Below are 17,867 nucleotides of genomic sequence, written 5' to 3'. Positions count from 1 at the left end.
CGCAAAAGTAGACTGGTCGCTGTCTGCTTCAATTTTCAGCCTGGTGGTCGCATCGACACTAGTGCCAGTTGAACCTCTAGCATACATCATAACAGCTCTATGGATCCGTGTCCTTGCCGATTGCTGACGCAACACTTTTTTTCAATACAAGCCGAGCCGAGTTCATGCCGAACTCTGACTCAACCCTCGTGTCCAATACACACTAGGACTGCATGAGCAAGCAATGGCGGACAGGCGATTACGCAGACTTTTGAAAAGTGTTTATTTTTTTTTTGTTGAAATGGTCGCAGCGCAAAACTAGTCTTAAAATAAGCCATTACAAAGTGACGTCCAGATACCACATTATTTTTGAATTGTCGAAATGGAACGACACAAAGCACTATCACGAGAGCAACTGAAACTGTCTCGTTCCGAACGGAGCTTCCTCAAACCCTTTAACGCAGCTTCGCTCGTTAAACACGAGGTGGGCATTCGAACAAACATTGTTAACGGCAAACCACAAGTGCTTGGGTTAAAAGTTGCCAGCAGCTGATCTTTCGCCCTCTTTCCTCCGCTGCATGGGAACCTCAATCCGCCGACGCGGAATGTGCAGAGGAGCTGTACCAAGTGCTTTCCCTGCTTCCCGAGACGGAGCTCTACCTGTGTCGCATCTGCGAGCCCAACTCCCCGCGCCTGTGGCTCGGGACGGCCGAACGGGTGCTGCAGGATCGCCTGCGCTGCATCATGAACTCACTCCTCGAGGTTTCTCCCACTGCTTTCTCTTTGCGTCAATGTATATTGTCACGTGAACAGGGCCCGTAAGATTGGTAATGTGTTAAGGAAACTATGAAGTTCTCGTGATCTCTTGCAACAAGGGAACGTGCTGGCACCACCTATGAGGGGGCCCTGGAACTGTATCTCACTAGAGTGAAGGTTTTGCAGTACTTGCGAGATCAAATTTACGTAAGGTTGCCACCTCTGAAGAAAAAACCGGCCATTCTGGGAAGGGGGGCGGGAGGGTTTAGCTGGTTGGTTATGTGAGGCTGAACTGGTAAAAGGAAAGACATAGAGTTGAGTCTTAATTGACACACAGATTCAATTTATTTTGATATGAGCTTCCCAAAGGGAAATACATTAACACAGATCTGTTAATACGTGTAAGTATAGCATTCTGCTGTGGTACCCGTGACAGGGGAGTTCATAGGAAATCCCCGCAAACTTGTCGCAATCGCAAATTCACTGCGTCTGCGGTATGTATCATTAATGAAAATACAGTGAGTGCGGAGGCGAGCTGGTGATAGTTAATCATGATGTTTAAAACCAGAGACTGTCCACCCCTGTATGCCGACCGGCAGTGTTCATCGCGCATGTGCAAGCAATAGACTTTGCAATTGTAAAACGTTTATTCGTGAGCATTTCTTTCATAAAATAATGAAACTAATTCGAGTTTTTAGTTTAATGTATCTCTTGTGCAGCTGCGCTAAATATGTACAAAAGATTGGTGCTTTTTATAGCTTTTTCTACACTTTTGTGCTTACCCATTTAGACATGGCTCACCCCCACCTTTTTTATGAATTTCAGGCGGCAAAGGGGTGGGCAATGACTCGGGATATTACAGTAGTCACTAAACAGATTCCCATTTAAGGGGAAGGCAGTGTTTAAGAATTTGAGTTGCGTAAGTAGTAGTTACTTGGGGAGACCTTGCCCTTTTTGGCACGCTGTGGGGGGACTCTGGGCGTGTCGGGGTGTGCGGCAGTGGGCTGCAGTGTCCTGGCCTCTCTCAGCTGCAGAAGGCGTCCAAAGACAAGTGCCAAGTGCTAGAGCAAGCCGTGCCCACCCCTCCGGACCTGCTCATGCTCCCAGACGAGCTCACCGACCCCTCCCTGGACTCGGTGCAGCCCATGGCCGTCTGGAGGACGGGTACGTCCTATGTGCTTAGGGTGTCGACGCTTTGTTCCCCGACTTTCTAGCGGGCGCTGCCACTTTTGGTGCTTACGGTTGTGTGGAGCGGCTGCAATTGGCGATGGTTACGATTTGGAAGTGTGACATTCGCTAGTTGCACGCAGTGCTGCAGAAGCCACGGACGGGAGAGTGGAGAAAGCAACTTTTGTTTGAAGTTTGAGCGATGGGCTTGTCTTCTAGGGAGAGAATGGCGACGTGCGGGTACACAAAGGAGGGCACGAGCAAGAGGGGTTCCTCCTTTCCTTTTTTCTGAACTGCCAGAGGTATACCCTCCTTTGGTAATTTGCGTGTGCCTAGTGAGATAGAGTATAGGTGCCGCGTCATGGAGCTCGGGCAATATCGTTTTGGTCTGCCGCGGACTGTTTGAACGTTTCTGGGGGCTGAAAAACCATTTCCTGCGATTTCATATAAAGCTTGAGACAACGATGATTTTAAGCGCCAACGTGGCTGAAGTACCATTACTCTGAAGCGTGCTGAACTGAAATCTGAATTCCCCAAAACACGCGGCAAAAGCGTGCAACGGGATGCTACAAACACCAAAACATCAATCATACAGCGATATCTCGAACGGATGACTGTATTTTTCAAAAAAAGAGGCGCATTTGGCAGGAATGTTGACGTCATGTTTCTCCGAGAAGGAGAGGGAACGGCCTCGTGTCTTCTCCGCCTCGCGGCCTTGAGAGAGCAAAGCGAAGAGAGGAGGAAACTAGGTATCTTGACGGTCCCGCGCCTCGGCAGCCTGGTTCAATCTCGACTTCTTCCAAAAATACGGCCGTCCATTTGAGATATCGCCTTACTAGTAGTGTTGTAGGGATTGTAGCGTCCTGCCTACATCTCCAGTATTGTTTTTTTGAAATCCAAATTACGGTTCACCATCCCTTTAAGGGACTACAGCCAAAGCTAGGGTTCACCAGGTTTAATCGTGAGCCAGTTATGGGCTTCGTGGTATACTGCTCTGATCCGCATATTGGAGACTATGTCGGTGCTACAGCCGACGGTTTTGTGTTTCTGCTCCGTACTTGTTTCGCCCTGCTACGGTGCACAGAAAAAGCTACGGGGCACCAGGTGTATAGCTTCGGCTGTAGCACCGGCACAGACTTCACCCGGTGCGCGGGTGTCTTTAAAGGGAAATGCCGGCATTTATTGCCTTCCGAGTTACACACCACTTTGAGGGCTGTCATAAAGAAAAGGACTGAATTATTCTGCTTTGACTTTGAGAAATGTGGCTGGTGTTTGCTAACTCCTCTTACGTCTTTACAGAGATTCACTTTGTGGACCTGATCGCAGTCCAGAGGAAGCTCGAGTGTGGGGAATACACGGCAGTGGTGAGTTGGCGAAAACCATGCTTTGATTCTACAGAAGACGACTCGCCCTAGTACAATTGTGTCCGCACGCGTTACAAAGGGCCTCGACAACAGGTGTCGCTTGTTTTGTTTTATTGCAGAAGGAGTTTTGTGAAGACATCCTGCAGGCTGCGATCGCGAGCAGGGTGTCAGTGCAAATGGTGCGAGAACTCTTAGCAAAGGTATGTTGGGGGAATGTGAATCGACTTGAAATTGGATATTGTAACTGCCAGCAAAGTTACGATTTATTCGGTTATATGTATGTTTTTCTGCATGGAGTGGTAGCTTACAGTTTACAGTACCGAACTTTGTGCTAGTGGATGTCTCGAACTAATAGATCACTGGTAAAAAATTACAGGAGGACGCTTGAGCTTTGCCTTTAAGAATGGAACGCAATAGCTAAACCTATAAGCCCCCGCTTGTTCCCAAGCCATGCAAGCATGTCTGCAGGGCCCAGTCGGTAGCGTGCCTGGCTTGCAACCGAAGGGTCCTCAATTTGAATTCCGCCTTCGCCTAAAATTTTTTCAAGTTTTCTTTTAAGGCAAGACACTGGTTCTAAACTCGACTTTTTTGTTTATTAATGGATTATAATGAAAATCAGTGCGTATATATACGTTCTGGCTTCTTTTCAAATATTCAATTAGTTCTGCGATATCTCAATTACTTTTTGAGTTACAAAGAAAATAATGAAGCCTAATTAGGTCATTTCTTACGACTCATTAAGGAACTTTCTAATAAGAATTTTTTTGCATAAGTGATATAGATTCGTAGCTGAAGACCTGCCATGCAAGATGATGCTATTGATATTTTTGTAAAGATAGATCATTGTATATAACTAATCTAATTAGGTGAAGTACACTATTTACAAAGATTAACGAGGTCACATTATCACTAATAAAAAAGTTTCGGGCCCATACTGTCATACAAAAATAGCATCACCCTGCGGTTCATTGCTTTCTGAATTCAACGGTATAAAGTTCATAGAAATCCTTGAAGAATAATCCCATGAAAACACTGGAATGTTCTACCAACTGAGCTAACCAGGAGTTAGATGTTAGTAGAGTAAACAGGTTTTAACAGTTGCCACCACTCTATCACCAAATAGGGTGAACAGCCTGCATTTTAAGGTTAGTGATGTTAATTCAGTTAATGCAAAGGTTCAGCGAGCTGGACAAGGATAACAATAATAGTCGCTGGAAAAGATAAACAAGGGGGAAAAGGGACATAGTATAGACCACTTACAACGTAACCGCTTATAGTGCAGGACCGGGTATAACGCGGTTTTTTTAAACCACCGGTTCACCTCCCATAGAACTCCATGTAATTACATACCGCTTAAAATGCAGGCGCACGAAGGGAAATACCGGTTATAGTGCGGTTTTTGGCACAGCCCGCCGACCGCGCCGACGACCGGAGCAGCGAGCTCGCTTCCCTGTGCGACACTAGATAACGGCGCTGGCGGTGCGAGCCGCAAGCTGTACTCGCGGAGCAAGGAGGTTGCTAGAAAACGCGGGGAGAAGCGAAGAGAGACGCTTCAGTTGTCATAGCGACGAAGGGACGCACGCACGAGTCGTTCACGTGCGTGCGTCCCTCCGCTGCATTGGAAACAAAGAAACAAACAACCGCAACGACAGACCAATCGCAGGTCGAGGAGAAGTGTTCGCACGCGTTGCATACCGGTCGCGCCGTCGCAGGCCGGCCGCAAACATGGCGTCGGTTGTGATCGTTCTGCGTAAAAGCGCTATCCTTGACTGTGAATTTACGTCGTGTGGCTATGATAACCAAGCACGTACTAGAAGGGAAGATCCACCTACTCGTGCGGCGATGTCGTGGCGGCGCTCTCAAGACGGCAGAAACGCCCGTGTCGTCGTGTTTGTTTACTTCGACTACAATGGTGCTTTCTAAGCATTTGTGTCCTCGAACATCGCCCGGATTTCTTATTTGGTGCATTTCATGCGTGTGCTCAAGTTCAAGGTATTACTGGCGCGTACCGTATGAAGAATGCGAATTTTCACGCGTTTTTATCTCCGGAGAAAAGTGATTAGGGTTAGCAATCCTGAACGCTCGCAACGTCCGTCCGCAACCCGCGACGCCAAGGCTGCGCCAGGCAAAAGCCGCTCATTTCTTTCAAAATGTGTGACACACTTGAGACAGAACTGTACTAGTCTGATGAAATAAGGACTTTCCTCAAACTAAGCTTTATTTTTCATTTAACATAAAATAAATTCTTTTACAAAGGTAAGTTGTCTGATGGCATGTATTTTGGCCTGAAAAATTGATGTTTTGGTTATAGTGCGGTACCGCTTATAGTGTGGATTTTCGCGACTCCCGAGACATATGTTATATGCGGTCTACACTTACACAAATCTCCAAACACAGCTAGGTGTCTGGTGCGCGACTGAAAAAATATGCCTAATCCTGGTATCGAACCAGGGAAAGTTCCCTGGTTCGCTACTAGGACCAAATATATTTTTGCAGTCGTGCATCAGTCATTTAGCTGTCTTTGGAGCCGTGTTTTTTCCTTTGTCTGCCTTGTTCCCCTTCTCCAGGGATTATTATCGTTGTTCACCTTTCCATCAATAACAATGTTCATCTGCCAGTTTCTCAAATGGCTTAATCTGAGACAACCGAATCTGATGCTAGGCGTCCCGAAGTTTATTTTTCTGGGTGACCCTCTCATTGCAGAGGGTTAGTACCATACTAAACATTGTGCAAAATAAAAACGATGCTATGGTCACTGACGATATGAGAGTGACAGGACATTTTTTTGGAACGTGCAGCCTCCAGCCTGTGCTCATTGTCTTTTGCTGGGCTTTGGTTGTGCACGCATCCTCTAGGGTTACGAGATGCCAACACATTATTGAATATTGGAAGCTTTTTTCTGCCATTCACATCCTGTATGCAACTGTAGATAACAATGAACTAGTGGAAAGAGTAAACAAGCGGGGCTCCTTGCGTTTGTTTGTGGTCGTCCAGCACCATTTAATGTTGCAGCGCACCGTAGTAACTCATCTTGGCTTCTACCGAGGCGTCCTCCTCATTTTTTCTGTCTTTCCAGCTTTTGGAAGAGGCGTTTCCGGGGCTGCGTCCGTCCCCGCTTCCCCCGACGCCTCCCCACGAGCCGAGCGACATGCCGTGCGGCCTGCTGCCAGATGCCGTGCTGCCTCCTCACGCGGACCACGTCTATGCCCAGTACCTGCCCAAAGAGGACTCGCCTCCCGTTGACCAGCCGGGAGTTCTGAGGGGATGCGGTGAGTCGGCAGCAACCAGGCATTCGTGCAAAAATCAGGGCCGACCCTAAAGCCTAATAGAAATTGTGGCAAATTTCCCTCTTTTTGTTGTTCGAGCGTGAATGCTTTCTTTAGTTGGGCAGTTGCATAGAATGGAATTTGTTACTTTTGCGCCCTAATCTTTTTATCGTCGAGCTCAGTGCAGTAACACTTGCATCAGACTGGGATTAGACAACCGCAAATGCCCTGCACGGTGACCCTTGAGAGTTGTCCACATGTTTTTTGTCAATTGCACGTCGAAGCACACTTAGTTTTGTGCAGGTGAGAAGTGCGAGATCATAGCAGAAACTTTTCTGTGAACGCATTTGGTTACCTTATATGTATAGGGTCCCAGATACAGTCAAACCTTGATGTAACAAAGTCGGTAAAATTTACAATTTACTTCGTTACAATGAAATATTGCTGAATCAAAATTCGACTTCAGTATGCAAAAGACATTTTCTGGAGCGTTTTACAAGTGTGAAAACTCGCCAAAAATGACATTTATTTGTGGGTAAAATAGTCAGCGACTTTTGCTTACACCCGGTTCGACGGTAGAAGCAGGGTCATACGGCGTTTGAGCGCCCAGAGTGCTTGCATAGCATCTTGCTGCCCGTGCGATCCTGTGTGCTGCCTCAGTACATCAACTGTGTCAAGCCCTTCCCGAGTGTTCAAGATCTCTCAAGTTTTTTCGGTGTCGGCCTCAGAATCGTCGTCATCCTCCGTCGAGTTCCTGATTGCATCTTGCACGATGAAAGTGTCGGTAACCTCTTCCGTCACAACGACGCACGAGTCCCCGTAGAGCTAGTCCTCCGGAGTGACATCGTCAGGGACACCTTTGCCACGGAGGGTCTGCCGTGCTCCCAGAAGAGCATTTTGGTTCGTCTCATCTTCACTCGGAGCGGACGAAACTGTGGGAGCACTTCTACTCGCTTCCCCGAGAGCACTGGCTGTTGATGCTGCAGGTGTTTCAAACCCAGCTTCCAGGAAACGTTTGTGGATGGTTTCATTCGTTGTGACTTTCTAAGATGCGGAGAGCATTTCCAGTGCTTGAAAGATGTCCACGTTTGTTGAACGTTTCGAGCGAAGGTTAAGCAGAAGCGTATCGATCAGCCGCCAACGATACGCGCACTTCACACTGTTGATGCCCTGGTCGAGTGGCTGAATCAAGGACGTACAGTTTGGCGGGAAGAATTGCAGCTCCACGTTTGTTTGCTCCAGGTCTGGTATGTGGTGCATGGAACAGTTTTCCATCAGTAGACACACTCTGCGGACGTCATTCTTCATCGCTTTGTCGAAGTCATTGAGCCATCTGCAAATGATGTCATGGGTCATCTACGCATTCGTGTTGGACGTGTATTCGATTTCGAGGTCCCTAGCATTTTTGAAGCATCACGGCTTCTTGCTTTTTTACAATTATGAATGGCATCCGCTTGTCACTCGCATCCATATGCGCGCAGAGAAGAATCATGACCCGCAGCTTGCTCTGTTTTCCTCCGTGGCATCAATCCCCTTTTAGGGCTAGTGTCCTGTTTGGGAGCATCTGATTAAACAATCTAGTCTGATCTGCACTGTAAATGTTAACTGGCTTGTAGCCCGTCATGATTCCTGGCAGTTCTTTTCCAACCCAAGCAACCGCTTCGGGCACACCGACTGGCGTCGATTCCCGACCTGTCATCTTTAAGACAATTGCGTGCCAGGCCTTGAACCTGTGCAGCCATCCACTGCTCGCCTTGAACTTGTTTTCATCCAGAAGACTTCCAAAGTCCCTGGCCTTTTGCTGCAAGACAGCCCTGCTCAATGGGATGTTTTGAGCACTAGTGTTTATAACCAAATGAAGACTGCCTTATCCACGTTTTGATAAGTGGCAGCTTTCAGTCGCTTCCGTTGGCTGCTTGTGCCACTCTTTGGGAGCCAAGAATGGAATCCTTTGCCTTCAGAATTTTCTAAAGGGAACTCTGTGGTGTACCAAAGCGAGCCGCGACATCTCTCTCCCGTTCACCTTTGGAGATGGATTTTCATTTCATTTCATTTATTTCACCTTAAAGGCCCAGTTAGGACATTACATAGGGGGCGGGGGGCAGTTTATTAACATGAAGCAGCAGAAAAACGCATGAGTAGAGAATAATACAAAGAAAGAAGTGTAGTAAAAGTTATACATAATATAAAACAGCAAAATAGCACTCACATAAAATGGGTTTGAAGAGCACTTAGGAACGCAGTAGAGTCGTTAATAATAACTATAGATGATGGCATCTGGTTCCATTCGGAAATGGTGAAAGAAAGAACATTCGCTTTCTCATCTAGACAAAGAACTTCGCATTTTCCCATGATGGCAGCAAGCACGTGAGTGAACTTAATTTGCAACCTACACAGCGCTTGTGGCCCCTTGCGGTGCAAGGGGGCATTCTCTCAAGACGATATTGTGTCTTCCCGGTCTTCTCCCAATTGGCACTGCCCATGCGACCCGCGCCGCCGCGCTGGCGACGCTACTACATTGCTTCCACCAACACTGGTCCTCGCGTTACCCATGCCACAGTGTGACGCTAATAATCAATGAATGTCAATGGTGCAGCTGTTATGCCATGGTAACTTTTTGCCCAGCATTTTCTGGTTAGCCCCACGAGATGAGCTTTGCCGCATGCCTCGCCAGCGCTACGAGCACCACATGCTCGGACAGCCTGGGCATGTTGGAGGCCCGTCCCCATGAAGTAACCTCTCAAGCGCTCGCGTCCGCTCAGGATTGTTTTTGTTTGTTTTTAAACCGCAATTTTATTGCGAAGTAGTCTTTGAGGGCTTATTTATTTATTGCTTTTTATGGCAATGGCACTTTGTTATATTGAAATAGCAGCAAAACAGGCTTCGTTATATTGAGACTAAAAAATATGTTGCGTTCTACGGACAAGAAGTTATGAAAAGGGAACTACTACATTAAGTCTAGGATTTCGTTACACCGAAGTTTGTTATGTCAAGGTTCGACAATATAACAAATATCGGATATATCAAAGATATTCATACTGGCAACCCCCGAGTAGCCACTACGAATAATCCTATAATCCTTCCATAATCTTATTCTGTAGAAGTTGAGAGATTAGAGAGAAAGTGAGAGACAATTATTATGTTTCAGAATGTTTGGTATTTGTCTTCTTCTGCCATATTGAAGCTGTGGTTCTCAACCCTTTAACTTTGAAGGATAAAGAAGCATATATATGTTTCTTTCCTGTTATGTAAATATTTTGGTCGCTCGTTGTAGTTCTGATGGTTGGTCCTATTTCAGAGCAAGGTTCCCTGGCTGACAGCCGGCGCTGCGTACTCTGTGGCCAGCCGGGTGATGACACTTGCACGGTATGTTCCTCTTTGCGTCCAGTGTACTCTGTGGAGAGCAGGATTCTCTGGACGTTAATGAGGTGTTCATCTGCCTATGATGGAATGGAGGCACACACCTCTAAGCAGAAATGTAGAGAGAGAGAGAGAGAAAAAAAAAAATAAACAAAGGTTGTGGAGGATATTATCAGAAAGGCATTTTCCGTCATTCTTGATGGTGTCATCTTGGTTTCTTTATCTTGCGTCTGCCTTGCATCTATGAATCGTTATGGCTGTTGTCTGTGGACAACCTTTGATCGGTTACCTCTTGGGCATTTTGTTACCATTGCCTTCTTTTAAGTTTCAAGTATTCAGTGTGCTATGGTACAGCATGAGAAGAGCCCTTTTGGGACACTTTCTTACTTCTGTGCTTTTTCTGCTTTAATGTTTCTTTTTTTTTTTTTTTTCGCACATGGTTCAGAAAGCAGTTGAGAGTAGTGCTGCGACACTGCAAATGAGCAACTCTGATTCTAGTAATATACTTTCCGAACACATTTGTTGTCCTAAGCTTTGCGAAAGGACAAATAGTATCTCATTTCCAGCAATTTTTGCCTGCTGAAGCTGCCGTCCCTGCAGTGCACTTATTCGCTGGGAAGTTGATTGTCTGTGGCGGTTCTCTTTTTGGTGTATCTGCCTTGTCTATTCTGCCCATTGACTCTGCCTGGCTAAGCTCCCTTGCTGCCGTGCGCTAGACCCAAATGCATGGTCTACAATCGGCAGATAAATACCAGGTCATCGAGATGCCCGTCTCATATTCCGGAGGTTCTCTAAATGTTCAGGTGGCCAGGATGCATTGAAAGTAAGCAGTTTATTGGACTAGCAAACATCAGTATCGCTGGCATTTTGGGGAGGGTGAGTGTAAACGAAGCACACAAAAGGGGTAACGTTTTTTAATGCGAAAGCATTAACTGGTCTTGTGGAGTGAACCTACGTCATGAGCTTTGAAGACGCACCAGACGACTCCTTCCCCTGTCTGAATGTCGTCTGTGAACGAAATTTGAGGCACAGGCTCCCCTTTGCTGGCGCGCGTCATCATGGAACGAGGCTCCCATTGACTCTTGTGTGGCGGTGCGGGCCTGGTAAGAGGTGCAGCAATGTGGGCCTGACCTTCGCCCGGGCGCGCGGTGCCGGGGCTGAGCTGCTGGGGTGAGGTGTGTAGTGCGTCGGACACCCGTCAGGCGGCTACGACTGCCTGAGAGGCTTTCCCCTCCTTCCGCTGAGTGCACTTGTTTCGCCCGCCGATGGTGGGGTCTCTGAGCATCTGGGCGTACCACCCCCCCCCTACAAAAAAAAAATCGCATTTCCACGTGATGAATGATGTTGATTGGGGCGAAGCTCTGGTGGTGCTTGTCTGCGTAGACGCTGAGCCGCAGCATACCGAGCCTTTCGTTCGTTTTCATCCATGTCACGCTGCGGTCAAATGCTCAAATGCTTATATAACCACGTTCCATACCACACATTCTCTTTCTGACATGGATGAAAACGAACGAAAGGCTCGGCATGCTGCGGCTCACCGTCTACGCAGACAAGCACAACCAGAGCTTCACCCTAATCAACATCATTCACCTTGTGGAGATGCAGTTGTTTTTTTTTCCCTACACGAGCATGGGCGCACGTGAGCGCGTGAGCTCACGAGCAGGAGCACGAGCCCCCGACGCCGGATATCGGACGGACATATGGACGTGGCTAGCCCCTAAGGAGCTTCGCCCCTAAAAGGAAGGCGACGGCACGCGATGAAGAGGAGCGGAAAAACGACATTCATGCTTTCGCATTCACAACTCATAAGAAGTGCTTAGGTGGTTCGGACTTTTTTGAATTATGCGTGATAGGTCCTGCAACATAAACCTCTCCGTCTCGTTACAGAAGTCCGGACGCCTGATCTACGCCGGGCAGGACGACTGGGTGCACGTCAACTGCGCCCTCTGGTCTGCCGAAGTGTTTGAGCACGTGGACGGTTCCTTGCATCGTGTTCACTCGGCCATCTGGAGGGGACGCTGCTTGGTGAGGACCCTGCTTGGTAGCCGGCACCGCGGAGTAGAAGTGGCTTTCGAGAAGCATCGCAGATCCCACATTGTCGTCGTAAGGAGGCTAGCAGCGACGGTTGTTGTGGGGAATACATTTGGGGACGTGCACGGTGCTCCACAGACCTGACGCCACCGTAAGATGACCCGCTTTATGTCAGTTCTAGCGCCATTCCCATGGTCGCCAGTCGAATTATCCAACAACAGTTTAACTCCCCGTCTGCTACCCCGCTCAGGGAACACTTACCAGCTGGTTCGGTGTCCAATTTATTGCGGAGTTACCCGCGATAGATTTACGTTTGGGCAACCGAGTGGCGGTGGCGAGTTTAAGAAGCAGCCAGCGGAGCAACGAGTTGTGCAACGCCCGGTTGCGTCTCTCGTAAGGAAGAGCCGCTACTCTGCAAAACACACTTCTTGGTGGCATTTTGAAATTGGCTTATTTACCGCCCTTTCGTGCTTTCCACAAAGAGAGATGAGTCTGGCACCAGCCACAAAGACTGCGGCCCGTGACTGGTGTTTCGGCACCTTTCCCGTGTCGCCTTCCGACGTTCCTCTCCCTGCGTGCCCAGCGGTGCGAGCTATGTGGCAACGTGGGTGCCACGGTGGGCTGCTGCGTCAGGGGCTGCCCGGCCAACTTCCACTTTGGCTGCGCCCGGGCCGCACAGGCGGTGTTCCAGGCAGACCGGAGGGTCTTCTGCTCTCTGCATCAGGGAAACATCAACAGAGAGGTACGGCACACGGCCCGTTGCCCGCCCTCTGTCCTCCGCTAGATAGCGAGTGCATCATTGTTGGGTCGCACGGTTTGTTTTTATATGCGTAGTGTTCACGGGGCGAGCTGTTTGGGCTTTTGTGTCACTCATGTGTTTCTGCTTGTGGTGCAATTTTATAGTTTGCAAAAACATTCATTTTAGAGTTTCGAAACAAAAAAAATGGGGCAAAAAATAAAATTTTAGGTGTTTGTGTGTTGAAATGGAAAAATGAGAAAATTTCGAATTTTAAGCTAGTTAGAGTTAACATGCTGAGAAACTCCAGAAAAATTACTTGGTTTTCTTAATATTTCCTGAATTTTCAAACAAGCAGGTTCTCATTTTATATTTTCTATGAACTTACCGCTTCGGTTTTGACTACCAAAAAATTCTGTAGGAACACCCACCCAAAATGAAGAGATAAAGGGCAAAAAACGTGGGGTGGTCTTTCTTTCGGGATGCCACAGCGAAGCTTTATCAAAAGTCTATGATAAACACCTGGGCACCAGCTACAAACCACATGACACTGGAACTGATACCGAAAATCGCGGACGCAGCAAATTTGCATTTCATGATGCGATCAACACGTGGGAATTTGCTACAAACTTCCGTGGCACCAAACAAACGAGGTTGCAGACATCGCAGATTCGCGTTTAACAGTGCGAAGGGCCCGCAGAAACCCGCCGAGAACTTGCCTCTCGTGGGAACAGATACCTCAGATCGCGGATACTGCAGAATCGTATTTCACAATGTAATATACACACGGGAACAACTCGAGTGTTACGGGAATCGACATCGCACGGGCAGATTGCAGACAAAAATGCGGGAATCCACTATTAGCATGCTTGTCAGACATACCCGTACCAAAGATTGCGCAGTTGATGCGACTCCCAGCAGATGTCGCTGGGCGTCGAGGATCATAGGTGGGCGATGTTTAAGAATTTTTATTCTACGGATATTTGGCCAGAAAAACGGGATGGGTGATCTATCGGGGGAGGGCATCCTTAGGGAATTTTACAGTAGAGTGGAACCCGCTTATATAATTGCCGCTTCGGTGGCTTGCTTTCCTTTAAGGGGGTTTTATCTGTCAACTTCTGTGTCTCTTTGTGGTAGAGAGCAGGCCCTTGTTTACAGGCAGTGTGTGTAATGTGCCTTTCTGTCTCCAGGTGGTAGAGGGAGACAAGTTTGCTGTGTGCCACGCAGTCTACATCAGCCAGCAGGATGTGAACAGTAAGTGGCAGAAGGCCTGGCAGGAGAAGATAGCCAAGGGGATCAGCGTCATCACAGGTCAGGCCTCCTTTCTCACTCTTCTATAGCAGACAGAAGGTAGTAGCTGGGTTGCATCACATATTTGCAGAAACATAATCTTTTTGCGTTTTGCATGAAGCAGGGTGTCAGTGCCTTTAACTGAAGGTGAAAGTAAACTGAGTGGCATTGGGAATGTGCAGTCACATAGTTTACCTGACTCCAGGGAATCGAGCCAGTCATTATTCCGGTTTGGTTCCGGTACAGTGTTAAATTAGAAATAATGGTTTGGTTGCCAGTTCTTCCAAGCGGAAACCGGTTCTTCAAAGGAAAAGTCCACAGCTCCGTGTCGTTAAAAAATTGTGTTCAACACAACATCATCTACAATAAAGAAAGAAAAAAAAGTTGCTACAAGCCATGCTGCGGAATTGAGAACAGCAAGACAAATATATGTTTAATTTTGTCTTGTGATCGTGACTTTTTATTGCAAACTTTGTTCTGCGCAATTTAAGTGGTGATGCAAATGCTCAGAAATGGTACTAAAGTAGAGTGTGAAGTCAATCAGCCGGCACACACGGTGACACTGTGACGGTAGCACACACCATACTCGGAAACTGCCGACCCTGCACGCGCCAACGCTTTGCTCGAACGACTGAGTTTAAGAGGAGGCATGCAGTGAAGGGCGGTCTAAAAAGAACAAGAAAGAAGACAAAAAAAATACAGGCAACTTTTTGTTTTTGAAAAATACACACAAAAGTTCTTTTCAAGCAGCGTTTTGGGTTTCACTGAGCGATTGGTGTTCCAGCGATGGGCATCTTAGTTTTCGTCGCGTCTTCAATCCCTCGGCGCCTCCAGATTTTGCCACCGCGGAACAAACACGCGTCCGCCATCGACTTTCTATTTTTATTTTGATGTTTATGTTTGCTTTTTCTTTCCATAAAAAATTTTGCTTAACAGTAAGAAAAAAAAATGACACACAGACAGACACACAGAAAGAATAGTTCTTTAGCCTCCTGGCATAGCCAGATATACTCCGTTTCACCTTATGACACACCATGATGAACGCTACGAGCTACCTGCGCCAATCCATAGCGTGTAGCTTGTCATGTGACTTCGCGATCTCCAGATTGCACCACCCAACTGGAAAGGCACGTGACGCTTTCCGAGCTCTAGATTAGCTCCGGTGGCTCGTAGTATCCTTTGCAGTTAGTCATAAGGTGAAACAAAGTATAGAAGTGTATGCCACCGCACCAATTCGCCGACACCAATTCGTGCAGCACATAAACGTAAAAAATTTAGGCTTGTTTCATTCTCATTTGAGCTCTCTCCACATCACCGCCGTTCGTTCAGTCAGAACTGCTGCTAACGCCACCGTCGCGAATATTTAAATGATTTCTCGCCGCCACCTGCAATAAGGTGCACCCCGGCCCACATTTTACTTATCCCAAGCTGTTTTCCCGTGAACCGGTAACCACCACATGAGATTACGGTTGAGTATTAAACGCTTTGATTTCGATTCTGGTTTTGTTCCAGTTTGGTAAAAAATAATGGTTTGGTTCCGGTTTTCGTTTCGGGTTCGGTTCGACACCCTGGCTGCTTGGCTGGCACTGTGCTGAACAAGTGAATCTCGGTCTAGATAGCGACCCTGCCATGCAACTCGCAAGAAGGCGTGCAGAAATGTTTGCTTCACTTTCGCCACATCATAGATGCTTACCCATGTGTTAGCTTGTCTATGTACAAGCCAGAGTGCAGTGTCAGAGACACTGTACTCTGGCGTTGCTTTGAGATGAACTGCAGTAAGTGGCAGTCTTAACTTGAAGCTGAACTAGTGGTTCATTATTTGTATGTGGTGCCAGCTGAGCATGAAGGAAGGTTACATACAGAGAGACAGAAAAGGCAAACACACAGCTGGACTAGCAACTGTTTAATTAAGATAATCTTTTTCTTTATCTATTTTACCTCACATCATGCGGATCTGCCATCCAAGACCCTTTAGAAGATCCCAGAGTTAAGGCTATCTTCAGATATGTGGACGATTTTCTGATATTATCTAACACTAAAGTAAATGAACCAATAAACGGGTGCAAAGCTGTAATCATGAAATGTTTCAAACAAAGCTGCTTGGATCTTGCCTTCACTTATAAACTCCCCGTGAACAAATGCATGAAATTCCTGGATCTATCCTTAGAGTTCACACCAGGACACATGGGCTGGAGGTATCAAGCAAGGTCTTGCAAAGGATTTCTTCCTTTTGGGGTCCAACAATTGAAGGATGTTAAACGAGGAGTTGCCACCACAGCGCTTACTTCCGTCCTTGAAAAGGGCCCGAGGTACACCTAAGCACTTCTTATGAGTTGTGAATGCGAAAACATGCACGGCCGCTCTTCCGCTCTCTTCTTTCGTTGACGGTCGAGCGCGCGCGCTAACCTTGGGCATGGAGCGGTGGAGCCGCTGCCTCGCGGACGCACAGCGCCATGGGGTCGCCGGTCGTTGAAACACACGCAGCGGCCCAAGGGAGCCTCATAGCACCTGCAAGAAAATCAAGTGCCAACCTGAGGGAAATGAGGCGATAACAAAGAAGTCTCAAACACCACTAAAAAAGATTGCTGGCCGGTAGGGTGTTCAGGTGATATGCTCTGCGCCCAACAAGGCCTATTTCATGTGCCGGAAGCTGAACAGGGAGATAAGTGAGGAAAGATCAAGCTACAACATGTGAGAAGGAGGTTGTATACCAGATCCCATTGTCATGTTGTCAATGTTACATTGGACAGACTGGAAGGTGCATCAAGGACTGGACGAGGGAACATGCAGCTTCTGTGAAGGCAATTACAGCAGCAGGACACCTACCAACCCATCGTCCTGTGTGTCAGTGTGCACCAGAGTTTTATAGCCTAAACATCCTGGCAAGAAATCGCAACAAGGCAACAACATCCTGGAGGTTCTTGTTATTGACACGAAGGCAGACAATTGTGCGAGTGTGCCTTCCATTGGGGGTGCTACACCACAAGGTAATTACGTACCTGAGAAGAGCCGCACCCATGGTGGAGAGGTGAAAGACGAGGAACAAGATGGCTCGATATCAAAATTTAATGGGCAACTCCATTAGAATTTTGATGTTGAGAAAACAATGCAGTGGTATGTCGTATCATCTGAAAAGCTTACACGTAAAATATTACTACACAATTCCACCTAAAAGTTCATTAAACCGGCCAACAAAGTCAAAGCAGCTCCATGGTCACCAAAATACGCCCAATCTGGCGGGCGATGCTCGGAGCGGCGCAGTCAACGCTGCTGTGTGGGCAAAGCCAACACTGCGTGGAACGTCAACAACTGGAAGAATTCTTTTGTTTGATTCTTGCTTTTCGAGGTGTGGAGTGCAAGGGCGAGAGAGAAAAAAACCTAACAGTGGTTTAACTCAGCTATGCCAGGATATACGTAGCGTAAGCTTAGGTTCAGCTGGTTATTCTTAGCTTTCCTGGTTGTCTAGGATTAGCTTGATCATCATGCTTACTGCTGCTTAATGACACACACACAGTATACGCATTACAGTAAAACCCGTTTAGAACGAACCCACATACAGCGAATTATTGTCGATATCGAACTCACGAAAAATTTAAATCAAAATGTATGTAAAAAGTACTTTTTATAACGAGCAACATATTGGCTATATCAAACTTTTTTCCCCTGGGAAGGTTTCCAGAAATGCGCAAACAATCGTCTTTCAGCCAATGCCTTCGCCCGAAAAAGTGTAGGAAAGAAACAAAAATTCCAAAAGCTCGAGCTGCAAACAAAAATAAGCGAAGAAAAGCGATTCCGAAGAAACACAGAAAAAAAAATCTTTTAAGTGCAAAGCGGTTGCTTACAAAGAAAAGCAATTAAAAAACGGAGATAAGCTAAAAAAAATATCTTTCTAGCGCGTTGTTACAAGGCGGAAGCGAA

General features: G+C 47.1%; 1 protein-coding gene across 1 annotated transcript in view; it reads left to right on the top strand.

The window, feature by feature from the left end:
• Positions 1 to 17,867, top strand: part of LOC8036101 (histone-lysine N-methyltransferase 2A) — a 76,064-nt gene that overhangs the window by 31,998 nt on the left and 26,199 nt on the right. The window contains exons 17-25 of the mRNA XM_029966914.3: positions 593 to 741; positions 1,764 to 1,899; positions 3,202 to 3,266; positions 3,386 to 3,466; positions 6,343 to 6,535; positions 9,831 to 9,898; positions 11,780 to 11,917; positions 12,507 to 12,665; positions 13,850 to 13,970. Of these exons, the coding sequence (XP_029822774.3) occupies positions 593 to 741; positions 1,764 to 1,899; positions 3,202 to 3,266; positions 3,386 to 3,466; positions 6,343 to 6,535; positions 9,831 to 9,898; positions 11,780 to 11,917; positions 12,507 to 12,665; positions 13,850 to 13,970 (1,110 nt within the window). The remainder of the gene's footprint in view (positions 1 to 592; positions 742 to 1,763; positions 1,900 to 3,201; positions 3,267 to 3,385; positions 3,467 to 6,342; positions 6,536 to 9,830; positions 9,899 to 11,779; positions 11,918 to 12,506; positions 12,666 to 13,849; positions 13,971 to 17,867) is intronic.

Source organism: Ixodes scapularis, unplaced genomic scaffold (assembly GCF_016920785.2).
Source record: "Ixodes scapularis isolate PalLabHiFi unplaced genomic scaffold, ASM1692078v2 PGA_scaffold0__279_contigs__length_252992795, whole genome shotgun sequence".
NCBI lineage: Eukaryota > Metazoa > Arthropoda > Arachnida > Ixodida > Ixodidae > Ixodes > Ixodes scapularis.
Note: the sequence above shows the minus strand (reverse complement) of the source record. Positions and strands in the feature narration are given on the sequence as shown.